General features: G+C 40.6%; 1 protein-coding gene and 1 long non-coding RNA gene across 2 annotated transcripts in view; one reads left to right on the top strand and one right to left on the bottom strand.

Moving 5' to 3' along the window:
* ARFGEF3 (ARFGEF family member 3) overlaps positions 1-23,545 on the bottom strand; it is a gene marked incomplete at its 3' end in the record, with an annotated part of 182,707 nt that overhangs the window by 17,213 nt on the left and 141,949 nt on the right. The window contains exons 23-30 of the mRNA XM_079716480.1: positions 22,231-22,375; positions 20,189-20,311; positions 15,664-15,767; positions 13,779-13,923; positions 4,810-4,938; positions 2,642-2,818; positions 943-1,057; positions 78-180 (exon numbers count right to left, since the gene is read on the bottom strand). Of these exons, the coding sequence (XP_079572606.1) occupies positions 78-180; positions 943-1,057; positions 2,642-2,818; positions 4,810-4,938; positions 13,779-13,923; positions 15,664-15,767; positions 20,189-20,311; positions 22,231-22,375 (1,041 nt within the window). The remainder of the gene's footprint in view (positions 1-77; positions 181-942; positions 1,058-2,641; positions 2,819-4,809; positions 4,939-13,778; positions 13,924-15,663; positions 15,768-20,188; positions 20,312-22,230; positions 22,376-23,545) is intronic.
* LOC307061369 lies at positions 56-3,727 on the top strand. Its single transcript, XR_013811181.1, has 2 exons — positions 56-237; positions 2,544-3,727. It is a non-coding gene; the product is annotated as an uncharacterized lncRNA (long non-coding RNA).

The raw sequence follows: 23,545 nt of genomic DNA, 5'->3' as shown, positions 1-23,545 counted from the left end.
CAGGCGACCCAACTTGAGGATCACCAGGGAGCTGAGGAAGGCTGGAGGTGCCCTGGTCTCTCCTCTGAGTGACTTACCTTCACCGGCTTGAGCGTGGCCGAGAAGGCGTCCTGCAGGGCACAGCAAGCCAGCCTCCACATCTCCTCTGTGAACACGGGGCCTGCTGTCACGAGGACATACCTGCCAGGAGAAAAAAGGAAAGAAGTCTTGAATTCATATATTTTCTTGTCACAAAAGGTAGGTAGGTCCTTCCAGACACGTGCCTAGATTTAGTCTATAGTTCCAACTCTTGCTGTCTTTTGTCACGCTTGCCTTTGGCATGCCATTGTCCTAATACTACTTCCTAACCCATTTAATGTAAAGAAAATATCAGTGGATCCCCACTACAAATAGGCCGATGTTTAAACTTAGGCTTGCATGTATATATTCTAATTTTCCCATTCCAGCCCAATTTGCCACTACTTCTCTACACATAACAAGATAAAACCCTCTTGCCACTTGTAACTCTTATCTCCATATGTGTGTTCATGCTGTTCTTCTGCTTACGAAGTCGCCACCTAGCGGAAGCTAACCCACCTTGGGAGATCTGACCAAGTATCATTACTACAGAAGGTCTTGCTGACTGCTGTACTCTCCAGGCATCTCGTCCTTTCATGGCATTTATAGTCCCTCCTTCCTATTATCACTTCTCCCATGACTCTCTTTGTTCTGCCCTTTAGAACAGGTTGTATGCTCCCTGCGGGTAGGGACCTTGGTCACATCACTTTCTGGGCAGCGGAGCACCCTGTATCATGACTTACACCATAAATACTTGCGATGAAATGAAGAGTTAGTAGCACAGTCATTTTTATAAGTAGACTGCTACCATCAAAGAATTAAATTCCCCTGGATTTCATAATAAAAACTCCAGTTTTGTGGAGAGCCAGGGAACCTTTATGTCACCTAATGCAGGAGCAGCCCACGCGGGAGATGGTTTCTGTGGGCTTGGCCACACACGCCACCAGCAACTCAAAGAGGTCCTTCAGCATGGTGTTGAGCATGCTCTCGTACCTGATGTCTGCAGGAAAATCAAAGCAAGATTGCACTCAGTGGTATTGCAAAGGAAGGGGCTGGATGGCATCTATACTACAGCAAAAGAGGAAAGGCTAAATGATACAAAAAATATACAAGTATCTGGGAAATAGAACAATGAGAAAAATGGCCATAACAATAACAACAAAAACAAAACACTCATTACAGCAAAAATTATCTTGGTTTTACCTAATTTTACCTTGTTTCATCCATATCTAGATATATCAAGATGAAATGCATGTGGCTCACTTTAATGTGTTGATGTACACTTTTCAAAGTATATAATTCCTCTGCTCAGCAAAATAGAACATATACTATTATATAACCTGAATACTAGCTAGTAAAAAATTTTAATTCTTAAAGGGAAAGATAAAACAAACATTCCTTACAGCTTATCGTTGAATTAGATTGAATTAAATGCTCTTAGTAAACAAAAAATCTTCTCATACCAACTACCACTTCTTGAACCTTTTCAGTTTGGCTTCAGTCTGCATGCTGTCCCCAGACTAAAGGAATTATGACCTCCCAAAATCACATTCTGTTTGCCCAGTTCAAGGAATACGCCAGTGTTCTTTTCCACAAAGTCCTTGCGATGCCACAGAACCAATTCTCAGTGGAATTCTCAAGGGTCCTGAGCTGTGCAAAGCCAGGACCTGGACAGAAACTCTACCACTAGGGATGCAGTTAGTGCCTGCATGTGGAAATACCCATTTTTCTTCTTTCTCGATCGGTGTGTTTTTCGCAGGGCAAATTGTCCTTACTAAGCTTAGTGGAGACCCCCATTTCTTATCTTTGCTTTTTGACTCTTCCTTGGGGTCAAGTTCTCATGAGTTTCTCTAACCTCGCCAACAAGGGAGCCTCTGACCTCACCTCTTCCCTTAAACTTCTGTATGTCTTTCCCTTTTCTTTATAACCTTTAGGGCTAGCAGCAAGATTCCTCCTGCTCCCAAATTTCCAGATCTTTCCATGGCAAGAATCTATTTCACAAATGCTGCTCCACTGGTACCACAGCTGACATAACAGCTCCCTCTCTGTCTGCTGACTTCAGCATACTATCCACCCCACACTTCCAAATCTGTTTCAAAGTGCCACAGACATTAAGACCCCCCCTTCCCCCCAATCTGTTAAGTAAAGTTACCTCTTCCCCATAATTTGAGCCTTTTCTAAAACCCTGCCTCTTCCATTTAGCCTCCCCAGATGCAGCAGGACAATAGGATACACTCTCTCCCTTACCCCCCAGCCTAGAGGGTTATTTCTTCTTTTTTAATTTATTATATACTTGAATTTGCCTCCCCTCTCCTAATGCACAGATATCCTAGACCTCATTAGGTGTTTTATTTTTAGTCACACACGTATTTTAAGCATTCTGTTTGATAATTTTGTAGAGGACACAGGGGTACCAATTTTCTTCTTGACAACCTACTATCAGAAGACTGGCACTAACCATGTAATTCTATTTTAATAATTCCCAGGACAAAAATCATGCACTGGTGTTTACTAAGCACTTCTAGACAATGCTGCTGTCTACTAAACAACTACTCAGCATGAGCTGCTTTGGCACCATAGATACCTGAGTGGATGAAGCTCTGAATGTGCTCCACCACCAGCTCACAGGACAGACCAATGGCATGCTTGAAGTTAGCAGAGGCCACGTCCCAGTAAGAATGGTCTTTATGGCTACGGCGAAGCCAAAGGGACATCACAGGAAGGAGAAGGTGAACAACTGCATAGATGCCAAACCCTGGTCCTGAAAAAGAAAGGTCAGCATCAGAATTGTGATCTTAGCACCTCTCCTGCAACAAAATGGCAGTACCAAGTGATGGCAGAGAGCTTCCCACCTCTTTCCTCTTTCACAGGAGCTCCCCATTCTGAGAAGGAGCAAGGAAAGAGAATTTACCACTGATTGGGAAATATATGGTCTTTGGTGACAGTTTTCTTTTTTGTTTCTGCATGATTTTAATTACGTAATACATAAATATACTCATTAAAATTCAAACAATACTGATAAAGCTAAAGTATCACTTGATCAATTCCTTAGTCCCCATAAACATACAAATACATATACACATATAAGAAAAAGTTCACCCTTTGAACTGTATGTATATTTATATGAAACAGTGAAATATAGGGTTTTTAAAATTACTTTTATATAAATGGAATAAGGTAAACCTTGGTCTGCATGTTGATTTTTTGCCCATAACAGTTACAAGTTAGAGATCATTCTGTGTCAGCAAATTAGATATTCCTCATTTTTATTACCACATACTGTTCCAAACTATTCAAACTGTATATGCATTAGTTTACTTATCCATTCCCTTACTGATGGAAATTTAAGATGTTTCTATATTTTGCTTTATGAACAACACTGTAATAAAAATATTTGTGGAAATGTGGATGGATTTTTAAAATTCTGACTACAAAAGCAAGGTATCCTTTTCATAATAAACACAGAAAACACATGAGAATATAAAGAAGAAGAAACTAATATTTTGATGTATTTCCTTCCAGTACTTTTTGAATATATTATCTTTGGGTGTATGTGTATATTTATAAATGCTTCTTATAAAGTTGAGATTGTATTCCACGCTATATATATTTTAACATAATGCCCTATAAACAATTATTGATGTCATTAAATATTATTCACAGATATTCATTTTAATGCCTGTAGATATTTACATGCTTTTACCATAACTTATTTAACCCATTTAGGGTGGTCATAATTATTTTGGTATTCAAGATGCTTCATCAAACATCATTATATATAGAATGTTATCTTCATTACTGTTAATTTCCTTTGATAGATTTCTAGAAGTAGAATTATTGGGCTAAAACGCTCTTCATACACACTGAGTAGTAGAAAATGATACTGACCAATAAAACAGATTTAGAAATAGTGGCATATTAATTAATTCTATAAGATACCTGCTTATTCTTGGATAGAAAGTCTTTAAATTTTTAATGTGTAGGAGTAGCTATAATGGTGTTCCTGAAAAAAATTCTGATATAAACTTTGCTATGGATCTTAAAACAGTATCAGTTATCAAGTCTTCATCAGTTTATACTGAATACAAAACTCCTCTTATTACTCGAGAATTAAACTAGTGGTTTCATTTGTGGTTCTGATTCTGTTAGTGAAAACTAAAATTTCTATAAAAAATTTCTCCAATCTTGGGAAAATTTGGATGAGTAAGTGTGCATGCTAACCTTGACTAACTCAGAACAAGAAAAAAATTCCCAAGGGCCATTTCCTGTACTATCAGGAACTCACTAGATGTCTTTTCCCAAATATAATCACCTATGACCCTTATACAATTAAGATGTTGCTGTCTTCATATATTTGAGTGGTTGGTTCATGTCAGTGGTAGACCTGTTAAGCCCTCATGACAGCCCTGGGGCCAGGAGTATATGAGACCCAGCCACAGAGGAAGGCTGTAACCATAGAACAGAGCAAAGCCAACTGGCTCAAAGGGACATTGCTACCACAGCACTGGCCTGAATATAGTGGGGTTCTACACATTCACCTACCTGGCCACCACCCATTATTTATAAATGGACTGGTGGGAAACCCATAAACAATACAAGGACATGTCTTAAATGTTCAACAAATATATATATCGAGCATCTATTATGCTCTCTGGGGTTACATCAGTGAAACAGACACTCATACAAATACCTTCCTGAAAAAAGTTATATGTATAACAAATTCCCTCGAAAGACAGACATAGAAATATTTACCAGGTGTTTTGGTAACATCTCTCAACAGCTCAAAGAGCAAATCCAAGGTCGGGGGTTGGTGCTGACGTGGACAGTTAGACACAGCTGCTGTGAGCTGCTCCAGCAGGATGATCCAGACTTCTATCAGACCTGGAAACCAAAAGCAGACCTCTGTGAAATTCGGTCAAATATAATACAGAATCTTCATCACAAGACCAAACTAAACACTACATATAAAAGGCTTCTGAAAACTACCAGGCACTATATGGGTATAAGGCATCACCCTGTAAGGTAGCCCTCAGTGCCTATAAGCATGGATAAATTATGATTTACATGTTCTGACAAAGTCAAAGAAAAAAAAATACTGTTCAAGTGTCTTCCTTATTCCCCTTCAGGAAGAAGGTGATGTGGTATGTAAATTCTACTACATGAAATAATTGTTAGATTCATTGGAAGTTGATGATAGCAAAGTAATAATATCCTTTTAGTTCCATCACTTTAATCCTTTTTAAAAAAATTATTATAAATATATGTAACAAAAATTGCCATTTTAACCATTTTTACATGTGTAATTCAGTAGTATTAATTGCACATACGATGTTGTGCAACCATCATTACAATTAATTTCCAAGACTTTTTCATTACCTCAAAGAGAAACTATAACCAGTAAGCAACAACTCTGCATTCTCCACATCACTCCAGCACCTGCTAAACTGTGCCTGGCTTATTTCACTTAGCATAATGTTTTCAAGGTACATCCATGTTGTAGCATTTATCATAACTTCATTCCTTTTTATGGATGAATTATAATCCATTGTATGTATATACCACAGTTTGTTTACTGAGGTACAAAAGTATTTAGAGTGGAATATACAAAATAGCTCACTCTATATCTTATTTTAATACTTCTAATTTTCCAGCAAAAGAAACTGTATGAGAAGATGCAGTGTTGAAATATTCCCATTAAAAAAAACCTACTTCCCCAATTTTGAATATCCCCATTAATAGGAGCCAAAACCAAAGTCATGGACAATAAATATAAGAAAACCAGGTGACAAGAAATTCTCATGAACCTCAAAATATAAGTGGGGGTGGACAAGCTAATTAATAGGATAGGCAGGGGAAAGAAAAACATGTTATACACTACTGTAAGGGGAGCAACCAATAAAATCCAAGTGGAAAACTCTACATGACAAAGAACCTCACTTCTTCAACAAATAAATTACAAAGACGTAAAAGAGAGTTAGAGAGGAAAATCTATAGATTGACAAGGACTTAAGAGATGGAGCAGCCAAACATGTACTGTAGATCTTACATGAATCTTGAAAATTAACTGATATGTATAAGAAAATTGGCAAATTGGCTCTAAGTTAAAAATAGCTGAAGCCACCTCGGACGTGAATCCGGGCCTGTCAAGCCCAGGTGGAGTCCCTGGCACGCTGGGCAGTGCAAATGGCCTGGCTCTGACTCTGAGAACACCAGGCTTCCCTGTGCACCTGAGGCCACTGCCCTGCCCCTCGGGCGCCTCTGGGTCCCCATTGCCATGCACCAGCCAGGCGGTTCCAGGGATTTGAATGTCCGTGTCTTTGGGTGACCATTACTTCGCCTGCCACATGCTTGCGGGATCTTGGTACCCAGGCCGGAGGTCAGGCCTGAGCTCCTGTGGTGGGACCTCCGAGTCCAAACCTCTGGACTAACAGAGAACCTCAGACCCCAGGGAATATCAATTGGAGTAAGGCCTCACAGAGGTCCTCATCTCAGCACCAAGACCCAGCTCTATCCAACTGCCTGCAAACTCCAGTGCTGGATGTCTCAGGCCAAACAACCAATAAGACAGGAATACAGAAGCACCCATCAAAAAACAAAATTGAACGACAAAAAAATATGTTACAGACGAAGAAGTAAGGTAAAAACCTACAACACCAAATAAATGAAGATGAAACAGGCAACCTACCTGAAAAAGAATTCAGAGTAATGATAGAGTAAAGATGACCCAAAATCTCAGAAACAGAAGGAGAAAATACAAGAAACATTTAACAAGGATCTAGAAGAACTAAAGAGCAAACAAACAGTGGTGAACAACACAATTACTGAAATTAAAAATACTCTAGAAGGAATCAATAACAGAATAACTGAGGCAGAAGAACAGATAAGTGAGCTGGAAGATAAAATGGTGGAAATAAGTGCCAGGGAGCAGAATAAAGAAAACAGAATGAAAAGAATTGAGGACAGTCTCAGAGACCTCTGGGACAATATTAAATGCACCAACATTCAAATTATAGGGGTTCCAGAAGAAGAGGAGAAAAAGAAAGGGTCTGAGAAAATATTTGAAGAGATTATAGTTGAAAACTTCCCTAACATGGGAAAGGAAATAGTCAATCAAGTCCAGGAAGCACAGAGAGTCGCATACAGGATAAACCCAAAGAGAAACATGCTGAGACACATATTAATCAAACTATCAAGAATTAAATACAAAGAAAAATATTAAAAGCAGCAAGGGAAAAGCAACAAATAACATACAAGGGAATCTCCATAAGGTTAACAGCTGATCTTTCAGCAGAAACTCTGCAAGCCAGAGGGAGCGACAGGACATATTTAAAGTGATGAAAGGGAAAAACCTACAACAAAGATTACTCTACCCAGCAAGGATCTCATTCAGATTCAATGGAGAAATTAAAACCTTTACAGACAAACAAAAGCTAAGAGAATTCAGCACCACCAAACCACCTTTCAAACAAATGATAGAGGAACTTCTCTAGGCAGGAAACACAAGAGAAGGAAAAGACCTACAATAAAAAACCCAAAACAATTAAGGAAATGGCAATAGGAACATACATATCAATAATTACCTTAAATGTAAATGGATTAAATGCTCCAACCAAAAGACATAGACTGGCTGAATGGATACAAAAACAAGACCCATACATATGCTGTCTCCAAGAGACCCACTTCAGACCTAGGGACACATACACACTGAAAGTGAAGGGATGGAAAAAGAGATTCCATGCAAATGGAAATCAAAAGAAAGCTGGAGGGACTACCCTAGTGGTGCAGTGGTTAAGAATCCGCTTGCCAATGCAGGGGACACGGGTTCAATCCCTGGTCTGGGAAGATCCCACATGCCATGGAGCAACTAAGCCCATGCACCACAACTACTGAGGCTGAGTTCTAGAGCCCGAGAGCCACAACTACGGAGCCCACGTGCCACAACTACTGAAGCCCGTGTGCCTAGAGCCTGTGCTCTGCAACAAGAGAAGCCACCACAATGAGAAGCCCGAGCACTGCAATGAAGAGTAGCCCCTGCTTGCCGCAACTAGAGAAAGCCAGCGCACAGCAACAAAGACCCAACTGAGCCAAAAACAAATAAATAAAAAGTAAATAAATTAAAAAAAAAAAGCTGGAGTAGCAATTCTTGTATCAGACAAAATAGACTTTAAAATAAAGACTATTACAAGAGACAAGGAAGGACACTACATAATGATCAAGGGATCAATCCAAGAAGAAGATATAAGAATTGTAAATATTTATGCACCCAAAATAGGAGCACCTCAATACATAAGTCAAATGCTAACAGCCATAAAAGGGGAAATCAAAAGTAACACAATCACAGTAGGGGACATTAACACCCCACTTTCACCAATGGACAGATCATCCAAAATGAAAATAAATAAGGAAACACAAGCTTTAAATGACACATTAAACAAAATAGACTTAATTGATATTTATAGGACATTCCATCCAAAAACAACAGAATACACTTTCTTCTCAAGTGCTCATGGAACATTCTCCAGGATAGACCATATCTTGGGTTACAGATCAAGCCTTGGTAAATTTAAGAAAACTGAAATCGTATCAAGTATCTTTTCCAACCACAACGTTATGAGACTAGATATCAAATACACGAAACAGTCTGTAAAAAATACAAACACATGGAGGCTAAACAATACCACTACTAAATAACCAGAGATCACTGAAGAACTCAAAGAGGTAATCAAAAAATACCTAGAAACAAATGACACTGAAAACACGATGACCCAAAACCTATGGGATGCAGCAAAAGCAGTTCTAAGATGGAAGTTTATAGCAATACAATCCTACCTCAAGAAACAAGAAAAATCTCAAACAACCTAACTTTACACCTAAAGCAATTAGAGAAAGAACAAAAAAAATCCCCAAAGTTAACAGAAGGAAAAAAATCATAAAGATCAGATCAGAAATAAATGAAAAAGAAATGAAGGAAACAATAGCAAAGATCAATAAAACTAAAAGCTGGTTCTTTGAGAAGATAAACAAAATTGATAAACCATTAGCCAGACTCATCAAGAAAAAAAGGGAGAAGACTCAGATCAAAAGAATTAGAAATGAAAAAGGAGAGGTAACAACTGACACTGCAGAAATACAAAGAAAGGATCATGAGAAATTACTACAAGAAACTATATGCCAATAAAATGGAAAACCGGGAAGAAATGGACAAATTCTTAGAAAAGCACAACCTTCCAAGACTGAACCAGGAAGAAATAGAAAATATAAACCAATCACAAGCACTGAAATTGAAAGTGTGATTAAAAATCTTCCAACAGGGCTTCCCTGGTGGCACAGTGGTTGAGAGTCCACCTGCCGATGCAGGGGACACGGGTTCGTGTCCCAGACTGGGAAGATCCCGCATGCCATGGAGTGGCTGGGCCCATGAGCCATGGCTGCTGAGCCTGCATGTCCAGAGCCTGTGTTCCACAACGGGAGAGGCCACAACAGTGAGAGGTCCGTATACCACACACACACACACCCAAAAAAAAACCTTCCAACTAACAAAAATCCAGGACCAGATGGCTTCACAGATGAATTCTATCAAACATTTAGAGAAGAGCTAACAGCTATCCTTCTCAAACTCTTCCAAAACATAGCAGAGGGAGGAACACTTCCAAACTCATTCTATGAGGGCACCATCACCCTGATACCAAAACCAGACAAAGATGTCACAAAAAAAGAAAACTACACACTGATATCTCTGGTGAACACTGATGCAAAAATCCTCAGCAAAATACTAGCAAACAGAATCCAACAGCACATTAAAAGGATCATACACCATGATCAAGTGGGATTTATCCCAGGGATGCAAGGATTCTTCCATATACATAAATCAATCAATGTGATAAACCATATTAACAAACTGAAGAATAAAAACTATATGATCATCTCAATAGATGCAGAAAAAGCTTCTGACAAAATTCAACACCCACTTATGATTAAAAACTCTCCAGAAAGTAGACATAGAGGGAACCTATGTCAACATATTAAAGGCCATATATGACAAACCCACAGCCAACATCATTCTCAATGGTGAAAAACTGAAACCATTTCCTCCAAGATCAGTAACAAGACAAAGTTGCCCACTCTTACCACTATTCAACATAGTTTTGGAAGTTTTAGCCACAGCAATCAGAGAAGAAAAGGAAATAAAAGGAATCCAAATCGGAAAAGAAGAAGTAAAACTGTCACTGTTTGCAGATGACATGACACTTTACATAGAGAATCCTAAAGATGCTACCAGAAAACTACTAGAGCTAATCAATGAATCTGGTAGAGTAGCAGGAACCAAAATTAATGCACAGAAATCTCTTGCATTCCTATATACTAATGATGAAAAATCTGAAAGAGAAATTAAGGAAACACTCCCATTTACCACTGCAACAAAAAGAATAAAATGCCTAGGTATAAACTTACCTAATGAGACAAAAGACCTGTATGCAGAAAACTATGACACTGATGAAAGAAATTAAAGATGATACCAACAGATGGAGAGATACACCATGTTCTTGGATTGGAAGAATCAACATTGTGAAAATGACTATACTACTCAAAGCAATCTACAGATTCAATGCAATCCCTATCAAACTACCACTGGCATTTTTCACAGAACTAGAACAAAAAATTTCACAATTTGTATGGAAACACAAAAGACCCCGAATATCCAAAGCAATCTTGAGAAAGAAAAATGGAGCTGGAGGAATAAGGCTCCCTGACTTCAGACTACACTACAAAGCTACAGTAATCAAGACAGTATGGTACTGGCACAAAAACAGAAATATGGATCAATGGAACAGGATAGATAGCCCGAAGATAAACCCATGCACATATGGTCACCTTACCTTTGATAAGGGAGGCAAGAGTATACAATGGAGAAAAGACAGCCTCTTTAATAAGTGGTGTTGGGAAAAATGGACAGCTACATGTAAAAGAATGAAATTAGAACACTTCCTAACATCACACACAAAAATACACTCAAAATGGATTAAAGACCTAAATGTAAGGCCAGACACTATCAAACTCTTAGAGGAAAACAGGCAGAACACTCTATGACATAAATCACAGCAGGATCCTTTCTGACCTACCTCCTAGAGAAATGGAAATAAAACCAAAAATAAACAAATGGGACCTAATGAAACTTAAAAGCTTTTGCACAGCAAAGGAAACTATAAACAAGAGGAAAAGACAACCCTCAGAATGGGAGAAAATATTTACAAACGAAGCAACTGACAAAGGATTAATCTCCAAAATCTACAAGCAGCTCATGAAGCTCAATATTAAAAAAACAAACAACCCAATCCAAAAACGGCCAGTAGACCTAAATAGACATTTCTCCAAAGAAGATATACAGACTGCCAGCAAACACATGAAAGGATGCTCAATATCACTAATCATTAGAGAAATGCAAATCAGAACTACAGTGAGATACCATCTCACACCGGTCAGAATGGCCATCATCAAAAAATCTAGAAACAATAAATGCTGGAGAGGGTGTGGAGAAAAGGGAACCCTCTTGCACTGCTGGTGGGAATGTAAATTGATACAGCCACTATGGAAAGCAGTATGGAGGCTCCTTAAAAAACTAAAAATAGAACTCATATGACGCAGCATCCCACTAATGGCACATACCCTGAAAACCATAATTCAAAAAGAGTCATGTACCACAATGTTCATTGCAGCACTATTTACAATAGCCAGGATATGAAAGCAACCTAAGTGTCCATCGACAGATGAATGGATAAAGAAGATGTGGCACATATATACAATGGAATATTACTCAGCCATAAAAAGAAATGAAATTGAGTTATTTGTAGTGAGGTGGATGAACCTAGAGACTGTCATACAGAGTGAAGTAAGTCAGAAAGAGAAAAAACAAATACCATATGCTAACACATATATATGGAATCTAAAAAAAAAATGCTTCTGAAGAACCTAGGGGCAGGACAGGAATAAAGACGCAGATGTAGAGAATGGACATGAGGACATGGCGAGGGGGAAGGGTAAGCTGGGACCAAGTGAGAGAGTATCAGTGACATATATACACTAGCAAATGTAAAACAGATAGTTAGTGGCAAGCAGCTGCACAGCAGAGGGAGATCAGCTCAGTGCTTTGCAACCACCTAGAGGGGTGGGATAGAGAGGGTGGGAGGGAGACGCAAGAGGGAGAGGATATGGTGATATACATATGCATATAGCTGATTCACTTTGTTATACAGCGGAAACTAACACAACACTCTAAAGCAATTATACTCCAATAAAGATGTTTAAAAAAATGTTGAAGCTGGATGATGGGTACATGAAGGTTCATTATACCGTTCTGTCTAGTTTTATATGTGGTTGAAATTTCCATAGGGAAATGGAAAAGCAATTATTTGCCTTCAGAAACCAGAGGAATAATATCAAAGTATATCAATGATGAGAAGTAATTTTTAACACTAACTTAAAGCTTTTACTTTTATTCTTTTCTCTGATCTAGCTATGTTTTATATATAATTATAACTTTAAAGCCCTCAATGAATTTATACTGTGGGAAACCTTAGATGGGCTGCCTAGAAAAAAAATGGATTAACGATTTGCACAGATGGGCAGGGAATGCTCACTGTTACATACACAAACTGTTTACAACTGTTTTAAAGACTGTATTATAGATAAGCAACATTAGCTTCTGCTTTTAACTGTCTGGATTGGAGGTTTAAGATGCTACGTAAAAATTCCTATCTAATCATTAAAAATGAAACCTCTATTAGGCAACATCTAGCCAATTTCCAATATTTAATTGTTCTCTACAGTAGATATTTATTCTTTCCTATATTTTTTCCTGAAAACTAATCTGAATTTGTAAGGTTTTACTGTTTATAATCCCTATGGAAAACTGGAAAATTTCTAGATACCCCCATAAGTGAATTTGTGTCTGAAAAATAAAACAGACGAATAATGAAAAACAAACAAAAAAGCAAATTAAAAAACCTTCCCCAGAAAGTCCTTTTGCAAGGGTTTGAAACACCTATGCTCAGATATTAGACTTCTTTAAGGATATCATTTCCATTTTTAGGTCTAGAAACAGGACAGGGTCATCTGAATTAGAAGACAGCAAATGTGAACATGAGTGAACCAATCTGAAAATTATCCAAAGTTACTAGATTGAAGTCGAATTCACAGGAAATTACACAGGAACTAATTTGAAACATATTTTTAAAATTTATTCTTTTAATGAGCCTTCAGCTTCACCAGTCACAAACAGACTGTCTCTTCAGTAATGACTTAATTTCCCCAGTCTCTAACCAGATAGTCCTACAGGAAGTAATTATACAATGATTGTGTTTCCTACAAGGTATTAAAGACAATTACCAGCCAATTTAACTATCAATGCACCAAATGCAACCACAGTCCAATGTGCTAAATTGAAAAGAATTCGGAGTTACAAACTATATTTAGTGGAATCTGCAAATCTACACTGGTTTTAGATGGAGGTATCCATCTAAAAAGGATTGGTTTGGAGATATTGATGTAAAATGTTTTCGGAGAGTCCTTGGAAACTTTAGGTAGGCTTGTTCTGTTAGAATTATAAATAATAACAACATAAATGGATGATCATTCATGATCTGTAAACTACTGAATTCATGGCTTAGGCTTTTGGGAATACAAACATAGCAAATAACCTGGTTAGGCCCAATCAATTAACTTACCAGTGTCATCATCAAAGTCAGACAAGACGGACTCAATTCCATCCTCACTGCTTGCCGACTGCTCCTGAAGTCTTCGGGGCAAGCTAGCGAGTCGCCCACTAAGGAATATTGGCTTCAAGGGCATTTTGTAGATTTTGGCCAACAACTAAATTAAAAATACCAAATTGCAATTATAAATTGGAAAAAGCTGCACTCTATTAAAGGACAACAAAACTATATACCGGAAGAGAAGGTGGAGAGAAAACCAGAAAAGCTCCCACTGTAGCAAAGTTTTAAATTTGCTTGTGATTTGGATTCATAAGGCAGCTCACAAGAGGCATTTATCCCATGAAGCAGCTGAAACAGCATTCAGTGGCAACAAAAAGGTAGAAGAAAAGATTCTGTGGATACCTTTTCAGCATCTTAATTGCATACGAGTTTTATAGACTTTTATACACCTGTGAAGGGAACCATAAACATGTCGAGAATTTTTGCCTGAGAGAAAGTGTTCTATGGGGATCATTGGGAAGAGAGTCTGTAGGCAAATGAGATACCAGCCTCTGATTTCCCTTCCCCTGACTCAACATCAAGGAAATGGGTGGGGGGAGGGCACATGGGGGATGGAGGAATCCGAGGGCAGCGTGCGTGCGACGAAGGCATGAGAAGCAGAGCTAATAGGCTGATCGGGCTCTTTACTCCGCTCTCACTGCTACAGCCCAGACTGCCGGGTTCTGTTACTGGCACAGACTCCCAAGGAGCCTTGTACCTTCACGCATTAGAATTGTGCCTGCTGTGCCCCTACTGTCTCAGAAATTAGGGAAATAGCTGGGAGCGAGACAGACAGAAATCCTGCCCTGTGCGTCTTACAGACATACTCCTTTCACAAATAATAAATAAAATTTCTGACAGAAACGTTACAGGAAAAATGAGACAGGCAGTCCTAGAAAGAGCGACCTAGGTGTGTGGGGAATGCTGGCAGGGAGTTGGTAGATACCTAAGCCCCGGTCTCTCTGAGGAGATGATGTTTCAGATGAGATCTGGACCATAAGGCATGTCATACAGAGATCTGAGGAGAGAAAATTCCAGGCAGAGGGAACAGCAACAGCCCTGAGCAGTAACCAGTAGGGTGTGTTTGAGGGACAGAAAGGGAGTGTGGCGAGCACGGTAGTGATGGGCAAGGAGCTGAGGGGGGAAAGGGAGCGGGGTCAGGTCACGTGGGCCTGGTGGAAGCAGCTGGAGGAGGACATCAGGGCTGTGCATCCTTTCTAAAGCCCTGGGGCTTAATGCTATCACCAAGGGAGAGTGAGGAACAGACAGACAAGAGGATGCCAGCGACACAACCTCAGAAGACAGGAGAAGAGCTACAGAGAGGGGGTGTCACCGAAGCCTAGGGAGAAAGGGCTTTGAGAAGGGAGCATCATCTTGTTCCAAGGGCGTGTGACACGGTAACGACAGAGACTCACTGGACTTAGCATAAGGAAGGTCACTGTTCACACTGATAAATGATGTTTCATTGGATTTTTTTTTACTAGATCTTGACTGCATACGACCCTCTTACTTTTTTTAATGTCTCTTTTCACTGTGTGCAGCCCACTGTCCATACTTTCGTACCATCAGGAGGATTTCCCGTGACCTCTTAGCCTGACACAGATATAGAGATTATGGTAGTTCATGTATCGGAGTATGAATGAGAAGTTTCAGAGATCTCAAAACCCAATTGTGTTTTAGTACATTTTCATGACTTTCTTTCTCTCCTTTGTAGAAGCGGGGGGACAAAACTTTACACTCCAGATCTAAGCCCCAATTTCCTCAGAGACAGCAGAAAGTACTTCTCTTGGGCGTCCACAAAATACCTCCATGCATGTTTTGTAAGCATCTTCTGAGGTGGGTTTCGGGGCCTGCATACCTGAGAACAGCGCCTGAGGTAATCCAGGGCAGGGAGGCACAGGTCTGGGGACGTGGCTCCGGGTCCTGGGACACAGTCTCCAATTTCTTTACAGTCCACCTCCCCTGGGGGAAGCAGGGGAGACAGAGACAAATACTGTTTATCCCCTTATAACAGAAAACCTACTAAGTCATACAGCATGCATTCCCCAAATGCCTACTAACATAGAAAAGGAAAAAAAAAATTACTCCAAATTGTACAACCCTTTCAGTCAAATTTCCCCCTACATGTGTACATGTTAAACACATTTGGAATCACGCTGTACATCTTACCTTGTTGAAATTATTCTGTGCTGTAACTTCCCTTTTCACTAAACAATGACCACTTTTTCCATATCCTGCGACAGTACTTTCAGTGGCTGGATGGTGTTTTTTTTGTACCTGGACACACTGCAATTTTTCTAATTCAGTTCCCTGGGCCCTGCTGTTGATGGTGTGACTCTGAAGCTTTGATGACAGGATGAGCCTGGAGACCAGCCATGTGCTGGGCAGAGAGGAAGCACTAGGCCCCTCTCTGTTTGGAAAAGGACCTCCTTTGTTGCCAGTGCTTAGCACTAAACAGTGATGATAAAGCAAGACCCTGGGAAGATCCGAAACATCTGGGGTTTGGGGATGGAGACTACTAAATTGAACTGAAATGACTTCTATTTTGTGTGTATATATCTAGAAATTTAACACATCTGTAGAGGGCATCTAGATAGTCTATAGGTACACAGTAGTTGGAAATTATCATTTTTCTTCTCATGTAAGAATCTACTTCTATACTTTTAATAAAATTATTCCGCAGTACTGTGATGGTTTCTAACTGCCTACAATCGTAGCAACTGGCACCGTTCCCTGTGGGTAAACAGACATGATTACTAGGTATTAGTTAAAATTTAGGAGACAAAGAGGCATGTTTCTCCTTAAGAAAGAAAAGATAACCATTTGTATATTTTAGATCAGGGACTGGTAAATTTTTTTTATACAGGGCCAGACAGTAAATATTTTAGGCTTTGCAGGTCACACTCTCTTTGTTGCAACTTCTCAACTCCGTCACTATAGCACAAAAACAACCACAGACAAATGACCAGGGCTGTGTTCCAATAAGATATTTCTAAAAACTCTGAGTGGGTGGGATTGGCCTATGGGCCATAGTTTGCCAACCCCTAGTTTAGATTCATCTAACACACAATGTTAGATTAACATTAGTTTAGCATAAAGACACAGAGCAGTTCAAATTCATGTTGACATAACCAAGTGGGAATAAAAAATAAATCCATTTCCTATCCTGTTAATCACAGTGTTCCAAGTTTTTTTACGGAGGCTGCTGTGTCACACATCAAAGTATGTGCACGGGGCGGCCCCTGGAGGCGGGCAGGACACAGCCAGCGTGGCTGTACTGGGGCCTCGGATGTGCCCACTGACCCCAAGCCACAGACAAGTAACTCCACCTTATAATTCACAGAAAAAAATGGAATCTTTCTGTTTTAAATATCCTCAGGTGCGCGCTGATAATTCTGCATCTCCATTTTCAGGCCCCAGCTCCCTCGCTGAGATAAGATCTCAAATTTCTAACATTTCTACCATGAAAATTTCTAACATCTCCACTTGAATATTTCATAGAAACTCAACATGTTCCAGTGTCCAAAGATAGAATTCATTATTGTTCCTCTCCGCCACTCCTTTTGGATATCCTAATTCTGGGAAACATCAGTCCTGGCAAGGAACCTGGGGGGTCAACCTCAGCTCCACCCTCTCTTAGGCCCCACATCAGAGCAGTCCAAGCCCTCCGGATCCCATCTCTACAATATCCTGAACTCCATCCTCTCTGCTCTCTCCCAAACTCCTGCACACTGGTCTCTGCCTGTAGCCTCTTGTCCTTACCCACGGGGACACGTGCCTGCCGGTTTAGTTTCTAATGTCACATGTGATACACCACTCTGTGGCTTCAAAACCTTCCCTGCACATTCTCGATTTCCCGGTGTGGCCTGCAGGGCCCTTTAGAGCCTGGCCCCTTCCTCTCTTTCCAACTCATCACCCAGGATCCCTCCTTCATGGTACCTCCAATGTACCCTATTTTAAGAAGAGTAAACTTACAGCAGCTCACACCGCAAAGTTCAAATGTCACTTTCCCTTAGAAGTCTGCATGGCCCTACTACCAAGCACCCCATCTCAGCTGCTTGTTCATTTCAGCTTAAATGGCTTTTTCTTTTCTTTTTTCTAGCCTCTATGAAAATATTCATCTTCCTGAACTGTGACTATTGATTTGTGTGTCTGTTTCCCAGAAGAGGCTGTGAGCCTCTCACAGGCAGGAAGCATGTTATATTCATCTGTGTATCCCCATAGTATGTACAGGTCACCATGCCCCCATAGCAGGCCCTCGACTGTTCAGCAAACAATAGAATACCAATAATAATGGTTCTTAAATAAAATACAGGGTTGTGGAATAATGGAAAATACACATGTTGGTCTCTGCCTCTGGCTCCTGGCACAGAGCTCCTAAAACCCTAATTTCCTAAATGATAAGACTGCTAGGCATTTTTTGTTCTAATATGTGATCTTCAATTCTAGTTCCTAATGCAGAGCTCCTAAATCCCTTGGAATTTCCTGGGTGATAGAGTCTTTTGTTCTAGTGAGGCAAAGCTTGGTAAGCTCCTGGATGGCGGCTGGTCACCAGAAAGGCCATAGGAAGAAGAGGGGGGTTGGAAATTGAGTTAATGGTTGATCATGGCCACACGATGAAGCCTGCATAAGAAATCCCCAGAGTATGGCGTTCAGAGAGCTTCTGGGTTGGTGAACACATCTACATGCTGGGAGGCGGGTGTACCCCAACTCCATGAGGGCAGAAGCTCCTGAGCTTGGGACCCTCCTGGACCTCAACTTATATAATCTCTTGATCTGGCTGTTTATCTGTATCCTTTATCGTATCTATTATTATATAATAAGCTGATAAATGTAAGCATTTCCCTGACTTCTGTGAGCTGTTCTAACGAATCACTGAATCCAAAGGATGGGGGGTCATGGGAACCTCTGATTTGTAGCCAAGTTAAACAGAAGTTGTGGGTAACTTGGGGACCTTCTACTTGTAACTGTCATTTGAAATGGCGGGGGGCAGTCTCATAGGACTGAGCCCTTCACCTGTGAGGTCTGCTGGTCTAACACTGGTTGGGGTCAGAATTGAATTGACAATAGGATACCCAGCTGGCATCACAGAGAACTGCTTGGTGTGGGAACAAAACCCACACAGCAGGTGTCAGAACTCTTGTGAGTGAGGTAGGAGTTGAGAGAGTAAAGGAGAAATACAGGAGGAAAGTTTTTTCTAAACAAGGACTGGATTTTTTTTTACTTTCTAAGGCAGAGATTCATTATTTTAAGGTATTCTTATGATTAAGACACTAAACTGTTTGGCTTCTATTTAGTGTACAGCAGAGTTTAAAAAGAATAAAATCTTACTCTTTCAAAAGAAACCTTCCTCTGAAGCCCAGTATGTAAAGTGGATAAGTGAGGGGCTTTCATGGTTGTCCCTCAGCTCAGCCCTCTAGTTCCCAGGATATACAGAAGCATAGAATGGCTGTATGTAAGAATAGAACATAACAAGGATGGTCTGTGGATCAGACCTGTGGCCTCCAGCCTCTGTCTTGAAACTTGCATTGTACTCCTGCTCCAAAATAAGGGGAACATGAATGAAGTCACCTAGCTTCTCTGTGTCCTATTTTCTTTTACAAAGAAGTTGTCAGTTATTTTGCAAGAATACAAAAGAATATTATGAACCTTATCTTTTCTTTTTTTAAAAGGTTCTCAAGGCTCTAGGTCTCAGAGCACACCAGGGTGAAAATCTCAAAACTTGAAGACTTAAGTTCCTTCTAGACTTTGGGTTTAACTAACTGCCACTCCCTTCCATTTCACCCCAGATAAACACGTGTTATACAAACATCTGATCCAGCAGGTTATGCTGTGTAGCAAGACTCTACTGCATTAAAGTATTTCTAAATTAAGCATAAAATCAGCTAGGTAGTTCCTAAAACACACGAAGTCTCAAAGAAGGGTGACTTCCATACCTTCAAAATACGTTTTGTAATCAGTAAGGTCTGGGGGAAGGCATTCTTAATTTTTGCTTAAGAGCTGGGAACTCAAACTCTAATTAGGCTAATAGACTAATTAACAGACTTCTAATTCTGTGACACTGAGGACAGTAGTTTCCTGCATGAGGGTAATTATTGAACATAATATTGAATATTTTAGGATTCAAAAAGAAGTTGGAGTAAAATAATATATGAAGACATGTTTCACTATAAAATTATTCCATGAACACATGAAAAGTATCAACTCTGGACAGAATCCAAGCTGCGTTTACGGTAAGTTTTGTGCTTCTGAGCGCACAGCATAGCGCCATCTGCTTCTATACCAGGATGCTTGCTTGCTTGCTGCAGCCAGTTCACACAGAGCCAGCCAGGAGAGGGTCCCCAGCTGTCAGGAGGCAGGAAAGGAGGGAGGGCTCCACTTACCCAGCCCTTTGACAAACTTCATAAGGCACATGATGTAACTAGTGGCCGCATTAGCAAAGACCTGGATGTTGTCGGTATTGAGAAAAGCTTCAAATACATCAAACACCGGAGCCTGGCCTTTTCCTGAGGGAGAAAGATTACAGAGTTTTAAGAAAGTGAAGTCTCTACCCTTCAGGTTGCCCATACTCCCAGCACCTTCCACAGAGCCTTCAAAAAGGTCTGTTGGAGAAAAGCCTGGGCCTTTTGACTGGATAACTGGCTTGGCTCCCATGTTGTCCTTCTCAGCTTTGCCTGCAGAGGGAACTGTAGGAAGGCTACGAAGAGAGCTCGGTAGAGGGACGAGGGCGAAGCCGGCTGAACACACGGCTGAGGCAATGTGTAGGTCTACACAGGGCAATTAAATATGCGGTCTTCTGGAATTCTCCTCCACACGTAATTATAGGGAAGGGAAGGTTTAGATAAATCCCTGATGGCATATACTAATTTACTCATACCTGAGCCGAAAAGAGTTAACATAGAAGGCTTAAGGCTGCTATCCTTAGAAAGGCCTGCTTGCACAGTGGGCCCTTGGCTGGAGTCTGGGAAGCGGGCTCTCTGAATATGCCCAAGCATCAGTTAACTGGATGGTTCACTGTGACTGGATGGTTGGTGCAAACAACGTGGTTTAATCTGAACCCCTGCTTTTCTCAGGGAGTATGGATTTTGGAATATGCTAGGCAGAGGGTACCTAAGTGACCAGCCCTTAGCTGGGTCTCTAGTGGGCTTCCCTGGGCAGAAAGACCTACACACTGCCCTATGGTCATACATGTTGCTGCATTTTCCCTGCTGGAGGAAGAGTGTGCTCTGTCGGACCCCCTCATGGGGCGGTGAGAGTTCAGGGAAGCCTGTGCAGGGATTCTGTGTTTTCCCCTTATGATCTGGCTTGTCCTTACTATGTTGCCATAATAAATCTTGGCTGTTAGCCATGTAATAAATCTGAACTATGTGATAAATCTTGGCATAACTACATGCTGAGTCCCATGAGTCCTTCTGATGGGTCTCTAAGTGCAGGGGTAGTCTTGGGGACCCCTGACACAACACCTCCGGTCACTGGGCCTGCTGTATGGCTGCCCATCTATTTCCAGCCAGACCTGATCTCCCTAATTCGAATTCCCAGTTATTTGGATACTTTTTTGCTTCTTTCTAGCGAGGGGATAACATTTTTCTTTTGGCTTTACGAAAGAACTCAATACAGATACGTATAAGTGAAATAACAGAAGTCTCTCAGCCTTTTGTCCAATCTGTCACTGAGAGCTGGGCCTGATAACGCTCAGGGTCCTTGGTCTGCTGGCAGAATTCAGAACTTGTGTTCCTGATACACCAGCTTATTTCCTGCTGCTAAAACAGCTGAATGCCAGTCTTCCCTATTATCCAACTTCTTTTTTTTTTTTTAATTTATTTATTTTTGGCTGTGTTGGGTCTCCGTTGCTGTGAGGGGGTTTTCTCCAGTTGTGGCGAGCAGGGGCTACTCTTCGCTGAGGTGTGCGGGCTTCTCATTGCAGTGGCTTCTCTTGTTGTGGAGCACGGGCTCTAGGTGCGCGGGCTTCAGTAGTTGTGGCGCACGGGCTCAGTTGCTCCACGGCATGTGGGATCTTCCCGGACCAGGGCTCGAACCCGTGTCCCCTGCCTTGGCAGGCGGATTCTTAACCACTGCGCCACCAGGGAAGCCCTATCTGACTTCTTTTGATGGCATGAAGCTTGCCATAAAGAACTAATGTTCCATAGCCAGAATCATCCACACATTCTTCCTACTATCACTACTCCTATTCAACACAGTACCAGAAGTCCTAGCTGGAGCAATTAGGCAAGAGTAGAGATAAAATACATCCAAATTGGAAAGGAGGAAGTGACACTGCCTCTTTTTGACGATGACGTGATCGTGTATACAGAAAGTCTTAAAGATTCCACCAAAAAGATTACACTCAAAAACCTTAGAGCTATAATAATTATGGTTTAGAACTAATAAACAAGTTTCAGGATACGAAATCAACACACAGTCTTACCCATGGAGTAGTCACCGACCAGGTATTCCTTCACCTCAGACTTGTCCCCACTGTGCACTGTTTCCAGGGCACTGAACAAGGGCCTCCAGCCCGACTGGATCTGGGTGGAACACACTTCAACCAGCTCACCGATGGATGTGACGACCTGCAGAGGCAAAGGAGGTGGCATTTAACGCCTTTTCCTTCTAAGAAGCAGGCGAATTTCTAGCAAGAATGATGTGCTTCTCTGCTCCCTATTTCTGGGTTAATTTTAGTGAAGGATAAAAATCAGAACCTAGAAAAACTCACTAAAAAGTCTTCTAAATAAGCCGTATCACATTAATTTGCATTTTACTAATGACTAATGTTGCTAAAACTTTTCACAAGCCATTTGTAAATATTTTGGTGTTTTTGAAGTTAGATTTTTGTCTTCTCATTATTGTCTTTTTTTAATTGAGTTATTAAGCGTTCTTTGTGCATTCTAAATGTAAGCCCTTCCTGAGATACATGATTTGCAAATTTTTTTTCCACAGCTTTGGGCTTCTCTTTTATTTTAATATGGTGTCTTTTGAAGAGCAAAAGTTTAAAATTTTGATGAAGTCCAAATCATCAATTTTTTTCTTTTTATGGATTCTGTTGGTGTCATTTCTAAAGAATCTTTGCATAACCCAAGGCCTCAAAGATGGTCTCCTATGCTTTCTTGTAGAAACATTTATAGTTTTTGCTCTTATTTAAGCCTATGGCCCATTTTGAGTTATATTTTGTGCATGGTAAGAGGAATGGTTTAAGTTCATTTTTATTGTATATGTTCAAGCACCATTTGCTAAAAGTAATATCCTGTCTCTCTACTGAACTGCAATGACATCTTTGTCAAAAATTGACCATACGGGCTTCCCTGGTGGCGCAGTGGTTGAGAGTCCGCCTGCCGATGCAGGGGACATGGGTTTGTGCCCCAGTCTGGGAAGATCCCACATGCCACGGAGCAGCTAGGCCCGTGAGCCATGGCCACTGAGCCTGTGTGTACTGGAGCCTGTGCTCCGCATCGGGAGAGGCCACAACAGTGAGAGGCCCACATACTGCAAAAAAAAAAAAAAATTGACCATACATGTGAGAATTTATTTCTATACTTTCTATTCAGTTCCACTGATCTATAGGTCTACCCTTACACCAATACCACACTGGGTTGATGACTGAAGTTTTAAAATCGGGTAGTGTAAATTCTCCAAATTTGTTGTTCTTTTTCAAATGTGTTTTCTCTATTCTAGATCCTTTGAACTTGCATATAAATTTGAGAATCATCTTCCCAATTTCTTCAAAAAAGTCTGCTGATATTTTG

The sequence above is a fragment of the Hyperoodon ampullatus genome, assembly GCF_949752795.1.
Source record: "Hyperoodon ampullatus genome assembly, chromosome: 12".
NCBI lineage: Eukaryota > Metazoa > Chordata > Mammalia > Artiodactyla > Ziphiidae > Hyperoodon > Hyperoodon ampullatus.
This window is presented reverse-complemented; position numbering and strand designations above follow the sequence as displayed.